Source organism: Vigna unguiculata, chromosome 3, assembly GCF_004118075.2.
Source record: "Vigna unguiculata cultivar IT97K-499-35 chromosome 3, ASM411807v1, whole genome shotgun sequence".
In the NCBI taxonomy this organism is placed as follows: Eukaryota; Viridiplantae; Streptophyta; class Magnoliopsida; order Fabales; family Fabaceae; genus Vigna; species Vigna unguiculata.
Window position 1 is genome coordinate 15,093,228 of NC_040281.1, and position 24,717 is coordinate 15,117,944.

Genomic DNA, 24,717 nt, shown 5'->3' on the forward strand with positions numbered 1-24,717 from the left:
ATATATATAAAACAATATTTACAACGTGCATAATATTAATGTGAAACTAAAGTATATACTAATACGACTTTTATATATTAAATTATGACATATTTTTATATTGGTAAAATGATTACCTATCCTCTCTTCCTCTTCTCTCCCTAGAAGGATAATGGGATAAACCCTCTTTTCCTCTAAAACAATACAAGCAAACATTAAAATAGTTTATTTTTTTCTTCTACCTGTCTCCACCTTCGGGGACATAAGAATTGAAGATGACCCATCTCAGAAGGAAAAACTGTCTTTAGTTGTTGAAAAGTCAAAAATGAAGGCTAACATTAAATTAATATTTATAAGATGGGTGAGACTTCATTCTTTACATTTAAATTAAAATTCATAAATTAATATTTTATTATAACATTGTATGTATATTTATTATTAATATTATTTTAATATAATATTTTATTATGAAAAATAATTTTCAAAAATAAGTACAGATAAAGAAAGTGGGTGTTAAAGAATATTTTTTCTTACAAGAGAGGAACATACGAATCCTCTTCTTCTAATATTATTATAAGAATATGTACCGTATGATCCAATATCGAACCATCGGTCAGGCGGGTCAAGGATAAGTGGTCGCAGGCCGCCCGTTACAGACAGACCTTTCCTTGGAACGTTGATGTGACAATCTCTCCTGAATGATTTAAGGGTGCCTACGACCAAACACCCACTGCATTCATTTCCATTTGAACTTTGTCTCCACCTCTGTGGAGATCCTCATTAATGAGAACAACCGACAGGCCGCACAACCAGCCAGTCGGGCGGCCACAACAAAACTGGATCAGTAAGTTAAAAGTGAATTAAAGGAATTAAAGTAAAACAAGTCAGTAATCAAGTTAAAAAAATAATTGGATCGTGATTAAGAAATCCTAATCACAGACGCATACCAAAAACTATAAATAGAGGCCGCCCAAGGTAAGTTGGTAAAGATCTTTAACTAAATTGTTACATCCCGATCAGACTTAAAACTGATTTAAACATCGGAGTCTTTTAGACAGGTATCCCGATCGCCCGATCCACCGAATTGGAGAAGAGAAAGACTTTGAATAGGAGAAAGAATCAAACAAGCTAGCTGAGGAGAACATCGGATAAAAGGACTTAAGAGTAACTTGAGTGTTGGAGATAGGTGCTTGGCCCTATATCCGAAAGAAAATATTAATTAATTTTGTGTTAAAGTGTGTGGGAGTGAAATTATAAAGATGAATACCGCTAATAGCATAAGTAGAGGGGTGTAAAAGAGCCCTTCCACCACTTGCACGCTATGGGGAACTATTTCTCTAGCAATGATAACAGTAATGTGCAAGGAAATGAAGGCTACGCCAACAACTACGGAAATGGGCAGCAAAATATTATGGTCAATCCCAAAATCTCACCCTCTTCTCGATCAAAGCGGAAAACTAATAGGAACAATCCCATAATCTCACCCTCTTCTCGATCAAAGCGGCAAACTAATAGGAACAATCCCATAATCTCACCCTCTTCTCGACCAAAGCGTTGTAGGAACAATCCCATTACCGCACCCTCTTCTCTATTAGAGGGGCAAACTGGTGGGAACAATCCCATTACTGCTCTCTCTTCTCTATCAGATCGAAAAACTAGTAGGAACAATCCCATTATCTCAGCTCTTCTCGGTCGCAAACAGGGATCCACTAGCACTCGTGAATTCTAGACTTCCAACGGTAACGCGCTACATTTGTATTCTCCGAGGGAGTGCACCGTTATGGTTCCTTGTTTCCTATCTTGGTGTGTGGTTTGAATATAAACGATCATTTAATTTCTTTTTTCTGGGAGTGAAGATGGTTTTAGTGTGGATTGTTGTGATGTTTCCTTCTTTTGGTGTTGGGTGGCTTCAATTTTAGTGATAGTACGTGTTTGGTTCTGTTTGTAGTAATTTCACATATATTTAAGTATGCACATTATCGTAAAAACTCTTACTCATGGGAAAAATCAGTACCAATATCTCCAGAAAACAGCCCTAAGAATTGAAACAAGGATAAACAACGCAATCAGATTTTGTCAAGTTCTTGCCAGTTAAAGGACACTTAAACATCAATGGATATTAGTCTAGCTTTTTTCTAGAATAAAAGACAAATATATGTTTGTGGTTATCATATATATGTTCTTCATATTCATAAGTTGTTGGTGCACTTCCATATTAGAGACTTCAAATATAAATCCTAAATATAATTAGAAATGGTTTTTCTACAAATGCAGGTTAATTTAGTTTCGAAATTACTAATCTAGTTTGGTTTTAAAATAATTACCGAAAAGGTTAAGTCGTGTCTCATTGACATCGTTTTAAAGAAGTTGAGAAACAAATTTTAAAGATAAAGTCGCACAAGAAGAGCACGGCTTCTTCAACAATGTTGATGTCATGCTAGTCAAAGGCGATTTTTGTTTGAGATGTCGATGTGTCGAAATCAATGAGTTAACCTGGTTCACTACGGGTTCGAATCGAGTCAGATTGAAAAAATAATTTTCTTTTTTTGTTATGAGTCAAAACGGGTTGAGCTCACTTAACCCACAGACTATGCAAGTTTGAGCCGAATTAGAATGAGCTGACCCACCAACCTACCTGTATTAAAAAAAATCCTAATTTAATAAAATTAATTATTTTAAAGTTAAGTTAATAACTTAATATTCATATCAGAAAACATAATCCCTAATCCTCTTCTCATTTTTGTTTTCGACGTGCATATACCCACTCACGCTTCCCTTCTTTGTCATTCGTGTTCATCGTGGTGGTGCCAATAGGTGGTGGTCGGTCGTTCTGCGACAACGGTGGTCTACGTTGGTGCTGCCCATTCGATGGACGTTGCTGCCGCCCATTCGGTGGTGGTCGACATTGTACAAATTGTAGAACTTATTAACCATATCATTGATGCGAAAATTAATTTATTTTAAATAGCATAGCTTTTTTTATTTTGTTTGTTTGTTTCTGTAGCATAACATCCATCTCATAAATCACCAATTTTTTTATAGCCATTATTCTGCAATAGATAAAAAAAGAGAAGAAAAAAGTTACAAATACGATTTAAAAAAAAATCTTATTTTTATACGGGTTAGTGAGCCAACTCACTTAATCCACATACGATTCGACTAAACAGCCAATCTACCTACAAGGTCAAAGATGACCACGTACAATATGACCAAATGTCCTACCCACCTACAACATTGTAAAAGAATGCCACAACTCTGCCAAGAGGCCAATCAGCGTTGCAACAAACACACCTTAAACGAGAATCAAACTCCCAAGACTAGGGGGCTTATGCACATACCCGACCCAACAAATATGCTAAGTGATGCAGTCCAATAAGGCCCATTTAGCTTTATTGACCTAAAGTGGTTGAAAGATATTCTGAGATATATTTCTTTATGCAAATATTCCTATATTAACATTATATGTGACTAATCTTGATAGTTTGATTACGTTGTTATATTTCTTAATACCATATATCTACATAATATTCGGTATATCAAGTAGGGTGCAAATTATTATTATTGTTGTTATTTATTTAAGGTAACTTATTATTTTATTGATATTGGTTAATATTACATTGTCTGTTTTATTACATGGATTCAAGGTCCAAAAAGCCCTACACATAGTATTTCACCAAGAAATACACACTTTCATATACTCACTATTTTTTACTCTAAAAGATCTAATCTCTCTGTGACTTCAATATTAGTGAACTTTTAGTAGGTGAATCTTCTCCTTTTGGAACAATAAGGAATTCTATTTTAGTCATCAAGAACATTCAAATTATCACTTGGATCTTGCCACTTATACACAAATCCACGATAAAAACATCTAACAATATTGAAAATTTTGAAATATTTAGAAATAAACTTATTTCCAATAATTTGATCCTAAACACATTCACAAACATTAATATAGTTTATTTTTCTTCTACAAATCACCACCTCCAATTGTACATACAAATTGAAGAAGATGATACGCTTGAGAAGAAAAAAAATGCTTATAGTTATAGTGTAAACCGTCCTGTAGTTGTTGAACAGTCAAAAAAAGTAGGCTATCATTTATGTATGATGGGACCAAAACCTAGTATTGCTCTTAAAGCTCTTTTTTTTTTCTTTTACAAGACCTTTAATTTCTCTTTTTCCTTGCTTTGTCTACTAGTCAGAAAAATAGGATGAAATTGATTCATCATAATGGAAAAATAGTTATTTTGACATCGTTTTTAGTTTTGACTTCCATTTGACATTAGTGTCAAAGTACCATTATAATATAGTACTGTCATATTTTGTTGACGAATAGTTTTAATATGGCAATAGTTCCGTCATATTTTTAGTGTATTATATATATATATATATATATATATATATATATATATATATATATATATATATATATATATATATATATATATATATATTATTCATTGTTATAATTAAATTAATACTAATAAAAGGGTTACGATATTTGACATTTTCATTTTTTTTCTTATATTTAAATTATAACTCATATATTATGTTTTTATTGTAATATTTTAGTTATTTTAATATAATGTTATTGTGAAAAGTAGTGGGAAATGAATGAAGGTAAAAAGGTGGATGTGAATGAATAATTTTTCTTATAAAATAGGAACATGTGAATGATCTTGTTATATTATAAGAATATTAATTAAATTTGTGTTCCAGAGGAGTGAAAGTATAAAGAATCATGTTCTTGTGCATAATAAGAAGAGGGGATGTAAGCTTGGAGCTTTATGGGGAACATTGTGGGGAACTTTATGGGGTTCTTTGGTTACACTAATGTTCAAGGAAACACAAACTGCTTCAACAACAACAGCAACAATGTTAGAACCGTTGGATCTTTCAACAACAGCGGAAGTGGGAACCAGAATTTCCAAAATTCAACTATAGCGAGCGGTTCGCCCTCAGTAGCTCCTTCAGTAAAGAGATCTCGTAGGAAAAAGGTTTACAGAGACTCTTCCTCTGGATCTCATGGATCCTCCACCAACCAAGTAGTTCAAACTAAGCGAACATCACGTAAGTAGCGTTTAAGAACAAATTTTATGTATAAATGACTTAATACTTACAGGGCCATATTCGAATTAGTTTATATCTTCAAGCGTTGAGAGAGAGATAGATGGTGCAGTGTTTTTGTTCCTTCTTTCCTGTCTTGCCGTGTGCTTTGAATATAAACCATCTTTTAATTTTTTATTTTTTTTTCTGGGAGTGAAGATTGTTTTAGTGTGGGTTGGTGTGGCTGGCTTAAATCTTAGCATAATGAGTTTTGGGTTCTATTTTAATATATATATTTGACTGTATCTCCTATTCGTATTAATTAACTCTTACTCGTGGGACAAAACATTTGGTGCAATCATGACTCTTAAAATATAAAGGTAAATATAATAACTATTACAATGCTATATACCATTAATTGTTTAAATCTAAATATATTATTACATTTATAAAACAATTTTCCTTTATGCTTGCGTAAAATAATTTATTAATCTCTCAATTATTGTATTTTTGTGATCATTTCGGTTTTGTCAACTCTAGTCCAACTCGACAATTTATCCTAACAAAAGAACTTCGACAAAGTGATTTTTACTTATGCCATTTTTGTTTCTAATAATGCCGGAAGAGTTGTCCGGAATAATTAGACAGGCCAATAAAAAGCTAATGTTAGAAAGAATAAGAATATGGATAATAGAGATTAGGGTTAATATGTTGCAACTTGTGGATGTTACATTGTTTACATGTAAGGTAGAGCCTACAAAAAATCAATGTATTTTGAGGTGTTTTGAACTTACCTTAGGTCTTAGGGTGAATTTCCATAAAAGTAAATTAGGAGGTGTAGGAGTAAGGGAGGAAGAGTTAAAAAGAAATTCCATTTTTAGTTTTGGACCAATGAATGTCCATTCAAGTATCTAAGCATAAGTATAGGGGGGAAATTCAAGACCTAAAAAATTTTGGGAACCATGAACAAAATCAAGAAAAAATATAACTTTGTTGAAAGGAAGGTTCTCATTTTTTGTTGGGAGAGTATACTTACTTAAAGTTGTCATCACTTTTGTATCGCTATATTATATGTCTTTCTTTAACAAGCCAACCTGCATTAGTGAAGAAATCATGATAACAGAAAGAAAATTTTTTTAGGGAGGAGGTAAATAGGAGGAAAATAGCACAAGTAAAATGGGCAACTTTATGTAAATATGAGGAAGACCTTGGGATTAGAGACATGAAATTGTTAATATAACACTTTTGGATAAATGAAAAATGTACATCAGGTACATATAAGTGCAAGAATTATGGAAGGATATTTTAGATCGTAAACACCGCAAAAAGTTATGTAAGTTACAGTGATTTTTGTGTGTTAAAAACGGCATTTTGAACCACCATTTTGCCACCATAAAGTAATTTATAATGAATCGTAATACCAATTGCCATTTTTTTTTGCAGTATATAAAGTGGCTTTTGTACACGTAAATAGTGACAGTTAAAATTATGGTAATTTGCTTACCAAAAGCATAATTATAATGTAAATTGTGGCACTTTGAAATGTTATTATTTCATTATATTATAATATTTTCAACTATCATAATTTTAAAACTATATATTATTTATAATTTTCAAGTACATTACGATTTCATAATATAATAAATCTATATAATAATAAATACAAAAATACAAACTTATTAAAGTACACAAAAAAGTAATCAAAACTAATTTTATAAACGATTTAAGGTAAGAAAGTTTCCATCATTTGCTCACAGTTACATATCTTCATTTGCTCACAGTTATATATCTGTGTCAATATAAAAAAAAATGCATGTCAATATCCAAAAAGAAAAGAAAATACACATATCAAGACATTTTCTTCATCAGAATATCAATCTCTCTTGCTTGCTCCACTTGATCTTATTTTGTCATTTGCAGATTGGACACCACTTCTGATATCTAGTACTTTAAAGATTGGACACCACTTCCTGACACTTGCAGTAAATAAAACATATAAGTAATATTTTATTGAAATAAATTAAAATAGAAATATAATAACTTTATGTCATTTATCTAAGTAAATTATACCTCATTAACAGAGGGACGTAGCAAACCTGCAGCAATAGAAGCCAGGTATTCTTGAACATCTTCTTTAGAAGCAATGTAGGCAAACAATGCTTCCATTTGGCTTTTTACAGTTGCAAGCTCATTTTCTATCATCACAAACTTGTTCTTCGTATTTGGAGAAGTTCCACTAGATAAAGTAAAATTCATACCTCTTAATCTTGTATTAGACTGATTAAAAGCAAGGGTAGGACAATTTCAATGTGAGAGTCCTCTAACTCGACTTAGATGCTCTTTTTCAAATATAACAACAACCGGATCACATAAAGATATATCTGATACAATTTCTGAATTTTGCAGCATCAAATCAGCATTTTTTTTCCTGCATAGAAATCTAATCATAGTTCAGGCCAGATTTAATATTTTTATATTAAAAACAGAATGAGAGAGATCATAGTTCAGACCCAACCAACTAAGCAATTCCAAAAGCGTTTTTATACAAGGATGTATTAACAAATTGCAGTCATTAAAATAAGGGTCAAGTATGTTTTTAGTCCTTGAATTTTGATCCAAAATTGGAATTTGTCTCTAGTCGAAAATTTGATAAATTTTGGTCCCTAAACTTTAAAAATGAATGAATATAGTCCTTTTAACCCAATTTTGTTAACTATTTTTGTAGGTTTCGAACGCATTTCTCAGTAAATATATTAAGCCGAGAATGTGTCAAACAGCGTAAACAACTCCAATATTAACATGAAACACATTCCACATGTTGAAAAAAAATCAACGTAATTGGGTTAAAAAGGACTATGTTCATTCATTTTTAAAGTTTAGAGACCAAAATTTATCAAAGTTTCAATCAGGGACGAATTCCAATTTTTAACCAAAATTCAGGGACTAAAAACATAGTTAACCCTTCAAATAAAAATGAAAGTCTTGTCAAAGATTTTTACTCCCTCCTCAATCAGTGGAGTGACTTGTGACTTCAATCAAATCCAGATTTAGGAAATAGGAAGATAATGGATAGAAAGTGACTATTGATTAATAACTATATCGAAGATGATAATGTGTTAATGTATATATATATTCATTGTTGTTTAATTTGAGTTTGTGGATGAATGTGACCAAAACAGTGAGATGAGGAACCGAGAACTAAGCTTTGTTGTCCATTTCAGACACACTTTTGGTTCAAATAATGAAGACTTCAAGGTAGACATTTTAGCACTTATTTTAAAGGTGAATTCCCACTGTTAAGAATCGTGGGACCCTACTCTGAAAGATAATGTCGTGGTGGTCATACGGTGACATTCAATCAGTTTGACTTCATTTTGTATTTGGTTGCATTGAAAATGAAAGAAATGAAACTAATAATAATCTCAGTGACACCTTTGGCTTAACGCAAGGTCAGTTTCTCCACAATGTTGAAAATAAACCGTAATCTTTTAACTCTATATTAAATAAGATACACAAAACCCTTTATATATAACAGTAGAAGATCCATTCTATATATGTAACAGTGCACATTAAAAATATAGGGTTATGTAACAGTTTTATGATGCATATATAAGCTTTAAATAAATAATAAAATAAAAACACATGATGTTGAGAAACAGGAAGAAATAAAGTTACCAGAATCTCCACGGCCTCATCATTCATATAAATGTCACCCTCTCTTATGTGTTATTTTTCACATTTCAGCTTGTCCAATATTCTTACCATGTTCAAAGAAAAATATTGTAAGTAAAAAAAAATTAGAATATATCATAATTGAGAATAAAATATCAATAAAAAGATACCAAATTATCCCTTCTTTTTGACAACAACATAGCACTACTATGAGGAATAATTTGTCTTTTCCTTACATCTCTATTTCTATTACACATATTCTACAAAATAAAAAGGAAATTAGTTTTTGCAAACTTAAACTCAAACTTATTGAAAATGTGATAATTAAATAGTTTGTACCATTGTGTAAGGCTTGAGACGATAATCAACAAAACAAGTCCATTGATCCATGCTATGACCTTGTGGCACATTCTTGATGAGGTCATTTCTACTAAGAGGTGGACATAAAATTCATTCCAAAGCTTGCATCTATACTCTCTCCAAAGTTTTCCAATTCTACACATGGCATCTCTTTTTGCCAATTCTTCATTTACCTTGAAACAAAATTGAGTATTGAAATAATACAAAACTAGTTCACAACTTTTTTATAAATGAATTAATATTAGAGATTTCAACATGCAGGTCAAATTACCTTTAGTGTACTCTTCCATACTTTATCCTTGTAAGTAGCTGGCATAATTGTCTATCTTTCAAAACTTATAGGAAAGAAAATGTGATTTTGAGCTAGTTAGCCACAAACTCCAGCAAGTAAGGCGGATGCTTCTCCAATTAGTTGATATTTATCATCGTAGTTCACCAACACACATAATCCATTAAGTAAGTTATGAATATCCTTAACCTTGAGCTTGAGCTTGAGCTTTTGTGTACCTCCATCCTCGTCTAAAAAAATTAAGGATAAAAATAGTTTAACCCATTTTTTTGACCTACTTTTAACCCACTTCTTCAATGATCATTAGATCATTTATTTTGATTCTTTTAAGTGATGTGATGTGATGATCTAATGACGATTAAAGTGATGGGTTAAAAGTGAGTCAAAAAAAGTGATTTAAAATATCATTGTCCAAAAATTAAATCCATTAATTAGAAATAAAAGGAAACTGCAATATTAAAATGACTTATTGTTTACCTATAGTATCATCAGCCCAATAGATTTGACTGTCTTCCTTTTTTTTTTTTTTGGTTCCACTCTTTCAAGTTTAGATTCATTAGTGGGTTGAACAGATTGACAATTTGACTCTACATGTTACCCTTAATTATTACTTTAAAAATTAATTATTTTATAAATATTTTATCTTTAACTGTTATTCTAAAAAAAATTTATCTTTAACTATTATTTAAAAATTTATTTTGTATACATATTTTATTTTTCTAATTATACATTTAACAACTTTTTTTAAAATTAATTATATATTCTATATTAATCTTAACTCAAATTTCTATAAAAATAAAAAAATGTGAACACACGTGATAACAACTATGTTTTGCTAATATATATATATATATATATATATATATATATATATATGAATAAAATATGATTAAAGTTAAATATATTTTATTATATTAAATTAAAGAACAATTTTCGGGAATTGGTCTATCTTAAGTTTTATTTTCGCTTCTATTGTTTTGTATTTAACATAAAACAGTGCACCTTTTTAGTTCCTCATTAAGGTTTATAGACGTAAATGTAGTAACCTTTACATTTGTTAACAACTAAAAGTAAAGAAATTTTAAATAAAATAATTCTAAAGCTGACATATTTTTAAGTGTTTACAAATATTAAATTTATTTTAACATATAAGATTTGAAATAGAACATTTTAGACCGCAACCAGCACGCTTTCTCTGAATAATCTTAAAAGCATTCTCTCAACAGCGAAAACAGGTCAGAAAAATATCAAATGGACGTTAGAATATTCTTTTATGGAATACTTTACAACAAGCATAATATTAATGTGAAACCTTAGTGTATATATTAATCTGAGTTCTATATATTAGAATATAACATTTTATATTGGTAAAATGATTGAAATTACATGAATATTTACCTATCCTCTTCCTCCAAATAATAGAGATAGAACGGGGATAAACCTTTTTTCCCTTAATTTCAAATGGTCTTAATTAGTTACTAAAAAAAATTGATTGTTAATTATTTGTCTCTTAACGGTGGAAGACCGCCGACCCTAAAAGCACTCACAAACATTAAAATAGTTTACTTCATCTCTACCTGCCTCCACCTTCTCCAATCATGACAAAGTTAAAGAAGATGATCCATCTCATAAGGGAAAAAGAAGAATAATTTTCTACATGGAACATGTGAATCATCTTCTTCTAATATTATAAAAATAAAATTAAGTTTCTGTTCCGCCGTGTGAAACTATAATGGTCAATAAAGCTAATAGCATCGGTAGAGAAGCACAAAATATAGAGGGGTGTAAACGAGCCCTCCCACCTCTTCCCACGCTATGGGGAACAACAACTACTTTTTCTTTGGTTACAATTATTTGGGAAGTAATAACGACTGCTTCAACAATGGAACAAGACCACCAATGTTACCACGTTCAGAAAGCAGGAGCGGTTCGCTTTCGGAAAACGCCAGTACATCTGGTCGTAATGCGGCTTCCGACCGGAGAGGTGGCGAAGAAAGCATCGAAGACGGTGGGATTAATTCGGCAAGGTTGTTCAGAGAGCCATCCCCTTCTCTATGGCAAAGAGCTAGCGGTGTGATCACTACCATTTCTTCATTCATCTACGGAAGAGATTCAAATATAACAAGAGTTTCCCCTGAGGTTTCCGACATCATAGTAGACCAACAAAACAACCAGGATGACCCATCCTCTCCTCAGGGCGAAAGTGAGGGTGAAAGTGAGGAAGAAAGTGGTAGCAGTAGCAGTAGCAGTAGCAGTAGCAGCATTAGCAGGAGAGTTTGGCGTAGGACTAGGACTCCAGGAAGAGTTCGGCCTGTGGTTGATGACGAAAGTGCTAGCGGTAGCAGTAGCAGGAGAGAATATCATGTGGTTGAAAGGATTACAGGAAAAGTTTGGCGTGTGGTTCATAGAGACTCATCCTCTTCTGAGGACGAAAGATGATCACTAGAATTCCTCGATCCAACCACAGAAGAGATTCAAATACAAGGATAGTTTTGTGTGCGGTTGATAGGACTAGAAGAGATTCGAATACAAGGAGAGTTTGACGTGTGGTTCCTGGCGACATAGGTGCCCAACAAAATGATCATGTTACATTTCTATCATCGGATGAGGAATAGTATTTGCTACTGACTTATTAGTGAAGAAATTGTCATTTTTTTGTTCCTTGTTTCCTGTCTTGACTTGTTGTTTTAATTTTAGGATTTTTATTTATTCTTTTCTTGTGGGAGTGAAGATGGTTTTAGTATGCATTGGTGTAGGGTTTCCTTTTCTTGGTTGGTGGCGGCTTCAATTTTAGTGATAATATAATTGTTGGGTTTTGTTTGTACTTATTGAGATATGCACCGGTGCAGGAGAGGGATTTAACCACGGTTATTTTGATATTTTGGTTTCGGTTTTACATCCAAGATATATACTGATGAGTTAAAAAAGGATCTGTTTATGCCTCGATTATGAACCGAGGCATATACGAGGGTTACTGCATCAGTTCTGAAGGGAACCGATGCTTAATGTGTATCATGAATTTTAAAAAAAACTTTCTAACCCAATAACAGCATGACACGTGGTCATGATCCTTGTACATGCATATGCACCAACCACAGTGTGCCACATCATCATCTTCAACCTTCTCCCAAATCAGAGTGCCCCACCCTCCCTATCCGAAGTTAGGGTTTCCTCTCACCGACGTCGGCGCCGCAAATCACGTTGGCAGTCTCAGCACCATCCTCGTCGCATCAATTCATGACGCCAAGGACCGTATTGCGTAGATCAAGTATGTCTTCTGCTCCCAGCTCTATCCTCAATTTAAATCTGACACGGCATCGAAATGGTGTCGCATCGACCAGCTTCAGCGCGAGGTCGACGAGAACATGGCGCTGCATAAGAACCTCGTGGAGTTGGTGCAGTCCAAGGTGTCCGCTCTGAAAGACGCAAAGAGAAGCAAAACGCTGCGTTTTTGAAATTGGAGGATTGCGGGAGCGAGAAGGTGAAGTTGCTCGCAAGAATCGAGGAGTTGGACGAGAAACTGAGGAGGAAGACGTGGGAAGTTGAAAAGGAAGTGGCGCGAAACTTGTTTCTGCAACGAAACCTGCGTTCGAAAATGGAAGAGAGAAAAATTGTTGATGCTCACGCGAAGAAGACGAACAGTGGCGGGATTTCTTTTTAACCCTAAGAAGACTTATTGCCTCGGTTGATTTTAAACTGAGGCATAAACATATATCTTGGTTACATGCAACCTGAGGCATATTCCACTCGAAAAGCAATCAAATATGCCTTGGTTATAAGAGACCCGAGGCATAAACATATATCTGCCTCAATTATAGGAGACCTGAGGCATAAACATTTATCTGCCTCAGCTAGATGTGACCTGAGGCATAAAAGTCTACCACCTCTTTAAAAATATCAAAGCAGCAGGAAAAATAAAAATTTAGGGGGGGGGGGGGTTTATGCCTCGGTTCTATGTACAATTGAGGCATAAAAGTTCGAAAAATTACAAAAATGCCACCGTGTCTTCATATGCCTCGTTTGCGCATGAACCGATGCATATTGGGCGCTGTAAAAAGTTTATTTTGCACTTTAGTCTCCACATTATTCGTATAAACTCTTATGGGACAAATCAATTTGTAGACCCCTTTTATGTGTTTCAATCTCAACTATGTTCTTCAAGTTCAACATTTTTGAAATTTCTTCATCAATATCTTCAACGAAAAACAACCTTAAGAATTATAAGTTCAGGATAAACTATCCTTATGCCATCATATTTTATTAAGGTTGTGAGAGTTAAGCTAAAATTGGGGTTGGAAGAAAGCTGAGCAACTTGAGGTATATGATGAGTACGTATTTTTGCCCTCATTTAATGTTTAATTCTGGGTATTTAATTGAATTTATGTGCCTAAAGAGTGATTTAATTGATAATTTTGATAATTAGGTTGTTTGAGCTTGTGTGATAAAAATGTCTTAAAAAGTGATTTTTAGCTGCATAAATTATTTTTGGATATTTTAACGTTTGTTGATGCAGCTGAAGTTAAGTTTTAAGCTCATTTAGAGGTGTGGAAATAAATTGATTAAAGCTTCATGACACCTTAAAGATAAATCAAAGAATAAGAAATTATCAAAAGCACAAAAATTCAGGCCAAGCATTACATGAAGACAGCAAGAAAAGCTTGAAAAAGTGAAGAAGTTTGGCTAAACCAAGAAGAGAGGAAAGAAAAATTGGACCTTGCGGTTTTCTTTATCTTTATGATAGAAGATAATTTGGGAAAATATATCTTTAGATATTTTATTTGATATTTTTAAATAATTATCTTATTTAATTATATCATAAAACATTAAAAGATAATAACTACCAAATCTTTTTAAATATGACAAGATCTTCTTGAATCTTTTTAGTTCCACAACAAACAAATATATCTTGAAGATATTGGATTATTTAGAAGATAATTTAAGGAGATTGCAAAGGGTTGATTTGGAAAATTAATACAAATATTAATTGGTGATAATTTATCATATATCTTTAAGTAATTAATTAATTTAATTATATTAGATATTGATATTATCAACCAATTATATTTGTCAAATAGTCTATATCTCTCCAAGTATTTTTAAATATTTATATTTATCTTTATTTCAAAAGATATTTGAGAGATTTTAGCAACAGAAAAGCCCAGTCCAATTCCTATATAAAGAGACCAAGGGAGAAGTAGAAAACAAGCTTGGGACTTCGGAGTTTTGGAACCCTTAGGGGTGCCTAATTTCATTTCCTTTCTCTCTCTTTTCTTCTCTCTATTCTTCTTTTTATTTTGTATTCTATGAATTACTAAACTTCTTGAGTTGATTCCATTGTAATTTCATTATGGATTCTGAGGTTAGAATGAAATAATTTCTTTGTTCTTTTTATTATTGTTGAGGTTTTAATTCATCTATGTCTTTTATCTTTGAATCACGTAACAAGTAATGATTTTAAATCTATATGCATGTTGATCATATGAGTTCAAGGGTTTTTAAATTAAATTGAGACTTTACTTTGATTTTATTTAGAAACTTTCACATGATTAAATGAGTTTTTACCAATAATTGAGACTTTACTTTGGTTAAAGGTATTTACTCTAATGAAAATTAATCGAGACTTTACTTTGATTAATTAAGCTTTTTATTTGGTGAGGAGATAAAAGAATAGACATGATTAGGCATAGTAAAATTTGATTGAGACTGTACTTTGATTGAATTTACTATGGATAATCTAAAAGTTCTCACTTTTAATTGAGACTGTACTTTGGTTAAAAGTGAGAACGCCAACAAATTAATTGAGACTTTACATTGATTAATTTGCAAATCTACAACAATAATTAATTGAGCAATAATCTTTAGATAACCGATGATGAATCTATTTTGAAAAAGCAATGGAATCAATCTATTTTCTTTACTATTGTTTATATCTTATTTTATCTTCTTATCTTTATCCTTCATATTTTTATAATTTTATTTGACTAACTCTTGTATAGTTTTATAAGAACTAACTTGTTAAAAATCAATTCTGTGTTCGTTGGGAGACGACTTTGGGTTACTTTACCCTTACTATTTTGTTGACTACTTTCTTAACAATACTGAAGTTGTTATAGATAAGTAGTATTAATTTGATCGCGTCAACGACAGCGTTATCAGTATATTACGATGCATCCTATCAGGGTTTGAGGTGTGTATTGATGCAGGAGAAGAGGCCAGTGGCCTATGCTTCTAGGCAGTTGAAAGTTCATGAAAAGAACTACCCCACCCATGATCTAGAGTTGGCTGCGCTAATGTTCGCTCTTAAGACTTGGAGGCACTACTTGTATGGCTCCTAGTTCCAGGTTTTCAGGGATCACAAAAGCTTGAAATACCTGTTTGATAAGAAAGAGTTGAATTTGAGGCATAGATGATGGATGGAGTATCTCAAGGATTATGACTTCGAGTTATTTTACCATCCAGGTAAGGCGAATGTGGTGGTAGACGCTTTGAGTCGAGAGAGGATGCATATGTCGGCATTGATGGTGAAAGAGCTGGAGTTGATTGAGAAGTTCTGGGATATGAATCTAGGTATACAACTAGAAGAGGATTCTATCAGGTGTAGTGCACTGACTTTGACCAATGATATCTTAGGAATGATCTGAGAAGGGCAAAAGAACGACGCTGAGCTGTAGCAGGTTGTGAGCTGGTTAGGTACCGAGAAAGGGAAGGATTACTAGATAGGGTCATATGGCATCCTGTGGTTTCGGGACAGAGTATATGTACCTGGGAATTGGAGGTTGAGGAAATCAATTCTAGAAGAGGGGCATAAAAGTCGTCTTAGCATACATCCAGGTATGACTAAGATGTATAAGGATCTGAAATAGTCATTCTGGTGGAACGAAATAAAAATTGATGTCACTGACTTTGTGGCATCATGCTTGGTGTGTTAAAAGGCAAAGAATGAACACCAAAGACCAGGTGGTACTTTACGGCCACCAGACATCCTGCAGTGAAAATGGGATAGCATCTCCATGGACTTCGTAACTCATTTGCCGAGATCTGCGAAGGGGGCATGATTCAAACTGGGTGATCATGGACAGGTTAACTAAGTGTACCCATTTCTTAGCAATTAATCAGAAGATGTCAATGGACAAGCTGACTGAGTTATATATTAGAGAAGTAGTCAGATTGCATGGGATACCGGCTAGCATCGTATATGACAGAGACTCGAGATTCACTTCTCGCTTTTGGCAGTCACTGTTGACAACTTTGGGGACCCAGTTGCGGATGAGTTCTATATATCACCCGCAGACAGATGGTCAATCTAAGAGGACGATCCAGTCATTGAAAGATCTCTTGCGAGCATGTGTTTTGGATCATATGGGTAGTTGGAGTGAAATGCTCTCATTGGTGGGATTCACATACAATAACAAATATCACTCCAATATTGGTATGGCACCATATGAGGCCTTGTATGGACGACGGTGCAGAACACCACTTTGATGGAATCATGATGGTGAGTCGCTGGTGTTGGGTCCAGAATTTTTACAACAGACCTCTGATAAAGTCAAGGCGATTCAGGACAGAATGAGGGCGACTTAGAGCAACAAAAGTCCTATGTAGATAAAAGGAGGCGGCTTTTGGAATTTGAGGCAACAGATCATGTGTTCCTCCGAGTTACGCCGACTGTTGGCATTGGAAGGGCTATCAAATCAAGGAAGTTAACTCCGAGGTTTGTTGGGCCATATCAAATCTTGAGGAGGGTAGCCACGACAGCGTATGAGATTGCCTTGCCACCACGTCTGGCGAACCTGCACAACGTATTTCACGTTTCACAGTTGAGGAAATACGTAGCAGATCCCTCACATGTGTTGGAATCTGATGACATCCAGATCAGCGAGGATCTGACCGTGAACATAGGACCGGTGAGGATTTTGGACTCTCAAGTGAAGAAGCTGCGAGGAAAGGAGATCCAGACGGTGAAGGTCCTCTGGGATGAGACTACTCAGGAGATAGAGGATCGCATGAAGCAATCCTACCCGCACTTGTTTCCTAGTAAGTCCAATTTTCGAGGACGAAAATCTTTTAAGGTGGAGGGAATGTAAGACCCGAGAAATTTAAATAATTAAATAAATAATTATTTAATAAATGCGGGTAGTAGAAGCCTTTATGGCATTTAATGTTCATTGTTTTGATGTGGAAAAGTGTCAGCTTAAGTGGTTGAGAGGACTTGGGTTCGAGTCCTATGTATGTCAATTATATGATATTTTACTTTAGGTATTTTTTTAAGGTTATGATTGAATATGAGTAGTGATAATGTAATTCTAAAATTATAGAAATTATTATGAAATATGGATTGGTTGAATTGGTTGTGCATTAACTTTATAATTGAGTGGTTGTGGGTTCAAACCTTGCTAAGAACGAAATTAACTTCTTTCTTTTTGCTAAACTTAATATTTTTGGCATGAATGTGAAAGGGTAGAGAAACCCTAGTGGCAGGGAGGTTGGGAAAGAAACCATAATGGACTTTGAAGGGAAATTATACTAATTTAAAAGTCATTTTCATTTTTGGGTCATTAACCATAATTAAGAACCACATTAAAAAGGCAAAATAAGGCAATTAGAAGGGTTTTTAAGAGTGAGAAAACCTAGAGTGCTGGAAGGAGAACGAAATTCAGAAGGGGAAAATTTAGTTTGGTTTGAGAGAAGAGCTGCACCTTTTGGAAGAGCGAAGGAGGGTTCTTGGGCATCACAAAGTTAAGGTTAGAAAACCATTTGGAGCAAGGATTTCCAGGTTATGGGAGCTGAGTTTCGTTAATGTTTATCTTTGTGAAAAATTGCATGATGTATAATATGGAATGCATGAATGAATCCTATTTCTGTTTGAATTTTTGTTCTTTATATGACATGATTAGAGGTTTGATTGGTTTGAGGTTGTTTGAGCAATTCCTTATGCAGTTGTATGAATATGATAAGGGTTTTTGTACTGTATGATTGTTTATGGTTCAATCTCAAATTTTGGTGGTCAATTTGGGTTTAAATCATGTTCAAAAGACGTGTGCACTATTGTAGATTGTTTCGTAATGATCGAGATGTGGTTTTGGGCATTGTTTTTGGTGTTTGTGTGCGTGAACATGGAAGACGTCTGTTATTCTCGCTCAAGCGAGCAAGCTTCACCTAGGTGAAAATAGTAGAGACTCGAACCTGATTCTGCTCGAGCATCTCGCTCAAGCGGGGAGCTCAAGTCTTAGGCGACAGAGCATCTCGCTTTGGCGAGAGTTCCTCGCCTAAGCAAGAGATTGTGGGGATTGTGTGGTTCTGTTCGAGCATCTCGCTCAGGCGGAGAGCCCTGTTTTTGGCAATAGAGCATCTCGCTCAAGCGAGAGTTCCTCGCCTAAGCGAGAAATTGTGGAGGTTCGTGTGTTTTGTTTGACTCGCCGCCTAGGCGAGAGACCTTGGTTCTAAATGAAGAGTGATCTTGCCCAAGCGAGAAGGTCTCGCCTAAGCGAGCCTTCGCAAATTGCCACTGTGACGCAGTTGTTCAGGCGAGAAAACCCAGCTTAAGCGAGTCAGGCCTGATCGCTTGGGCGAAGGCTTCTAGCCTAAGCGAGATTAGTGTAGTTTGTGTGTGTTGTTTATAGGCATTGATGCAGACTTGGATTAGGAGATGGTTTGCCATGAGCGGGTAGGTTCATGGATGGTGGTGAACACGTGATGATATGAGCGGGGAGGTTCATATCTAGTTACTCTCGCGTGGGGATACGAGCGAGGTAGGTTCGTATGTTCCATGCTCACACTTGAGAGATGCTGCGTGTGAGGAGGTACGTAGCTGGTGGATCACATGTGTTGGACTACAAGCAGGTAGGTCCGTAGAGCAGGACTACGAGCAGAAAGATTCGTAGAGTAGGACTACGAACGGGGAGGTTCGTAGAGGCAGGACCACGAGCAGGCAGGTTCGTATGAGCATCATAAATTCTGAGTCCATGGCTAACTATGTTATGTGAAATGAAGGTTGAAAAGCTTTGGGGTATTAAGGACTTGGCCAAGAACTAACTAGAATGAATCAGATGGGTGTATTGTTTTTGTCCCAACCGTACCCGAGTACACGGCCCCCAGAAAGCACAATGGCTGCCTACCGCCGCATACCATGCAAAGACGCCTTCGCACAGAACCACACGGCCCCCAAAGAGGACGATCATCGCCTACCACGCGGGAACACCCCCACATGGAGAACACGGACCCCACCTAGCCTCACACACCCCTTCACGAAGACGCTCCTTCTAAACAACGCGGCCTACAACCAAAATCCCGTGGCCGCCTACCCTGCGAAAGGCACCTTTCCAAAGGAAAGCCACCCTCGACGCATCTTATGGCCAAGTACCGGGCACCGCCAACATTCGAAGGACCCCTTGGTAAATTCCCCCCTTAACACTGGATCCAAGAATAGCCAAAAAGGGAATATTGGATCAGAAAGCCCATCCCAGGTAGGACCCATAGGTAAAAAAGGTATAAATAGCACACTGTTCCATGCATTGATTATGCATTAATTATTCTCTGAAACCCTAACATCACCAGTGTTGACTATGTCATACAAGAAATACACCAAGGCATCTCCGGCTACCACTCAGGACCCAAAACCATAGTCGCCAGGATATTACGTGTCGGTTATTACTGGCCTACAATGGAAGAAGATTGCACCACATACGTCAAAAAGTGCGTTCAATGCCAAAAACACGGGCCGATAAAACACATGCACTAGGAAGAACTCCACCACGTTTCTTCACCACGGTCGTTCTCAAAATGGGGAATGGACATAATCGGCCCCTTTGCACCAGGGAAAGGCCAGGTCAAGTTCCTTCTTGTCGCGGTCGACTACTTCTCCAAGTGGATCGAAGCAGAACCATTAGCCACCATCACGGCCAACCAAGTCCAGCGCTTCGTTTGGAAAAACATCATCTGCCGCTACGGCATCCCCCACACAATCATAACCGACAATGGTCGCCAGTTCATAGACAAGGGCCTCGCCGATTTCAACCACAATCTGAAGATCACCCACATAACAAGCTCCGTCGAACACCCCCAAACCAACGGCCAAGCTGAGGCCGCCAACAAGATCCTCCTCGGGCAACTAAAGAAACGGTTAGATGGAGCCAAAGGCAAATGGCCAGATGAATTGCTCGAAGTACTACGGGCATATAGGTGCACCCCCAATCTTTGACCCATGAAGCACCATACACTATAGTATACGGAACTGACGTCGTCATCCCGGTAGAAGTCGGGGAACCCTCAATGCGACAAGAGCACCACGACACACAATGAAACGCCGACTGCATGGCTACACACCTCGACTTTCTTTACGAAACAAGAGAAAAGGCACGAATCCGGGACTTAGCGACCAAATTGAGAGCAGCACGAAGATATAAATCTAAACTGAAATCGCGTTCTTTCTACAAAGGAGACCTCGTCTGGAGAATGGCTAGCAAAGCCCGCAAGCACGAAGGCAAGTTCTCACCCAACTGGGAAAGACCTTTCCGAGTACTAAAAGAAGCAGGCAATGGAGCCTATCGCCTGGAAAAACTATCCAGAGAGCCGCTTCCCAACACTTAGAACGTCTCCCACCTCAAATTTTATTTCAGTTGAATCACTTGTAATCGGATGTACTCTTTCCTACCCTGGCATTTTTTCCCTAAGGAGAGTTTTGGCCAGGAAGGTTTTAATGAGGCATCAACCCATCAATAAAATACAAGTTTACGCATTTCTTGTTTACACTAACTCCCAGCCACTACTCTAAGTGTCGCTGGTCAAATGAACTAACTCCCAGCCACTACTTTAAGTGCCGCTAGTCGAACGAACTAACTCCTAGCCACTTCTCAAAGTGCCGCTAGTCGAACTAAATGAACATTCCTAGCCACTGCTCCAAGTGCCGCTAGTCGAGCAAAGTAAACATTCCCAGCCGCTAACCTAAATGTCGCTGGTCGAACAACGTAAACATTCCCAGCCGCTAACCCAAATGTCGTTGGTCGAACAACGTAAACACTCCCAGCCTCTAACCCAAGTGCCGCTGGTCGAGCAATATACGGACCCCACACCACCACTACGGGTGCCGCTTAGTCGAGTAAACAGACGCCAATAAACCAAAAATGCATGCATCAACACCAGTGGCGGAACTTGGACAAAATATTTAGGGGTGCCAAATTAGATTTGTTATATATAATTTTAGTTAGAAAAAAAAAGTTTTTCATTTTTTCTCTTCATTTCCTCTTCTTAAAACAAAGCACACATAATAGTAGAATTCAAAAAAATATGACTATTATTCGCTATTATATCATGATACCAAACCATGAATATCATTTTAGATAAGCTCTTCGTACCTCATTAATTTAATTGAGTGGGTATTGTCAAATTTGACGATGCTTTCCCTGGATTACGTTCTAATAAATTTTTAAATTCATTATATATAACTCTATGAACTTTAGAGATTTGTTTTTCTTTGTGTTGAATTCTTGGTTCTCATGAAAAGTTAAACGTATATGCACTTTTTTCATCTTTATCACAAACCTTCTTCTTTAAAAAAATAATCAATTTTTTTACTCTTTATCATAATCTTTCTAATATAAATTTATCATATATCACCTATTTAGAAAAAGATAAAATTTATATTCACAAATCACAATTACCACAATGCAAAACATAACAATACTCATACCACTTTAATTAAATAAGTATAAATTCAAAACTTAAAAAAAATTACCATAGTAAGCGGAAAACACAAAATCCCTAAATTTCATAATTAAGGGTTATAATAATTTGAGAAAAAATATAATTAGGGTTCATACCAATTTCATAAAAGAATCCCTAAAATCATAATTAGGTTTATACTAATTTGGGATAAACTTAATTTGAAGAAACATACTAAAAGAATCATAAATCTAACATACATAGATCATAATAAGATACTAACATTGTGAGAGATCATGTGAATGTATACTTCAATCTCAATCTATGTGTTTCCTAACTTTTGTTTTCCAATCTATCTCTTTGTATTTATTTCTCCTCATACACTTTCATGATAATTTCTTTTATAAATCAATATCTCCATTAAATTTTTTATTTTATCTTTTATTATAATTTCCATAATATAAACTTAATATAAATAATATATAAATATAATTTTAAAAAATATATATACATATACATATATATTATATAATAAATTCCAAAAAAAAAATTGGGGGAGCCATGGCTCCCCTATGTCATTCAATAGTTCCACCACTGATCAACACGCTTTAAAATTAAATTACCCCATAATCAGGACCAAAAGCATGAAAACACCAACTGAAATGAATCAAAATAACAGGCCAAAAAGTACTTCCATTTCCATAAATTTTTAAGTTTAATATATACATGTTCATTACAATAACAAACATCCCAGTCCCAGAAAACCCATTAGGCACACTCGCCTCAAAAACAAACCAGCAACAGGCCGGCATAACCAAACCGCAACCCTATCCCCATAAACAAAAACAAAACAAGTTTCGGCGTCCTCGCCCCCAATAACAAACAAAAAACAAATTTCGGCGTTCTCGCCCCCAATATCTATACTAAAATTATGCTTCAACATCAGCCTCATCACTGGCCACGGCCTCCTTCGCCCCGTCAGCTTCCTCATCAACACCTTCCACCTCCCCGGCCACCCCATCAATCGTGGCTGGTGGAGTCGCCACCATGGTATCTTCGTACATCATTATAGCCGCCTCCTTTTTAGCCTTGAGTCGACTAATTTTCGCAACGTCCAGCATGCGATCCTCGTACACATCCAGATTCACATTAAAGCGACAATCTGTCACGGACACTTCACGATACAAGAACTCGGCTTGCCTCAAAGCCTTCTGAAATCCATTCACATGCTCATCATATACGGCCTGTTGAAGACCAAACACTTCACCAGCGGCCTCCTCAGCAGCAGCATCTTTGGCGGCATTAACCCCATCCAGCTCCACCTGCTTGGCATTCAATTTCTTCTCTAAACCCACCACACTTCCCTTCAATCTCTTCAACTCAGCCTCCAACTTCAATTTCTCGTCCGCCCAAGCCACTTGTTCGCGATCCCTCTGAACTTTCAACGCGGCAACCTCCTCGGCTAATTTTTCTTCTCACCCACGGCCAACTCCTCCTGCAGCAATGTAGCAACCCGTCGGCTCAACACCATCCCACGAGCCAGGTACTCACTCATGGTCCGCATAGTCAACCCCGGATCAGCAGCCTCCACAACCGCCACCTCTTCATCACTCAACTTGAGCTCCAAGCCTTTTCTCATTTGAATCTTCGCTTTCTCAAAACCACCAAGGTTAGGATTGCTCGACCCAACACCCCAGTCTTCGCGAGGGCCCTCAACCTCTTGCGATCCTTCCCAACACCCTTCATCTTCGAAGGAGCCGGCCTTTTAGCAATAGGAGGCTGGTAAGTGTCCACAACTGGACCCGCGAGATTTCGAGCCTGCGACTGTCCCTCCCCTTTCGCAGCATTCGCCATCTTGTCTCTAATCTTAGCAAATAGGTCCACCTCACCGCCAACCTTTTTCGCGTGGTGAGCCATCATACCTGCACAAAACCAAAATTTTCAAATTAGTCCAACACAGAACCAACAACAATATTAGAAAATATCGCATAAGTCGTGACTAGGATTATCCGTCAAATAACAGCAAACAACCCATTTCCCCGGCACCCTAACCGGTAGCATCTCCAACACCTCCACCACCCTTCGGCTATCCACATCCAAAGCCTCCTTAACCACCGCGTCCCTACCGCAGGTGCACTCGTCCAATAAAATGGAAATTTGGGCCGCCCCTCATCATCATAGTATAACAACCTTCCAACAGGCAACACCCTCACTCGAAAGAAGCCATCTTTAAACTTCTTGAAAGACTGCATGAAGCCGTCTAACAAACTAATCCTCGCCCTACCAACCAACAACACCCATGATAGCGGATCCCTCAGACGCATGACATAGAAATCAAAAAACTCTCGGGAGTCGGCGACAAATACAACGCCTTAAAAATCAGTCAGAAAGCTTGCAAACTCCCCCAGCTGTTAGGATGCAGCTGCATCGGCGCAACATTTAACAGTCGCAGAACCCCTATCGTGAAGTCGTCCAACGACAACCGAACATGGAGCTTCGTAAACATGCATGCGTACATGTAGAAAAAATCACCTTCCAACCCCTCGCGACCATGACACACAGCACTCACCCTCTCAATAGCCACCGTACTCGGATCCGCTCCCATTTCAAACAAATAGATACCATTCATCCAAGACCTCAACAGCCTAGACCAACGGTACTTCGAAGAGCACGACCTCACCCCCTCAGCCACCCACTCGTACCCATCCCTC

General features: G+C 36.3%; 1 protein-coding gene across 1 annotated transcript; it reads left to right on the top strand.

Moving 5' to 3' along the window:
* Nucleotides 1-11,164: 11,164 nt before the first annotated feature.
* LOC114175074 (lisH domain-containing protein C1711.05-like) lies at nucleotides 11,165-11,788 on the top strand. Its single transcript, XM_028059833.1, has one exon. The coding sequence runs from the start codon at nucleotides 11,165-11,167 to the stop codon at nucleotides 11,786-11,788; it is 624 nt and encodes a 207-aa protein (XP_027915634.1).
* Nucleotides 11,789-24,717: the final 12,929 nt, after the last annotated feature.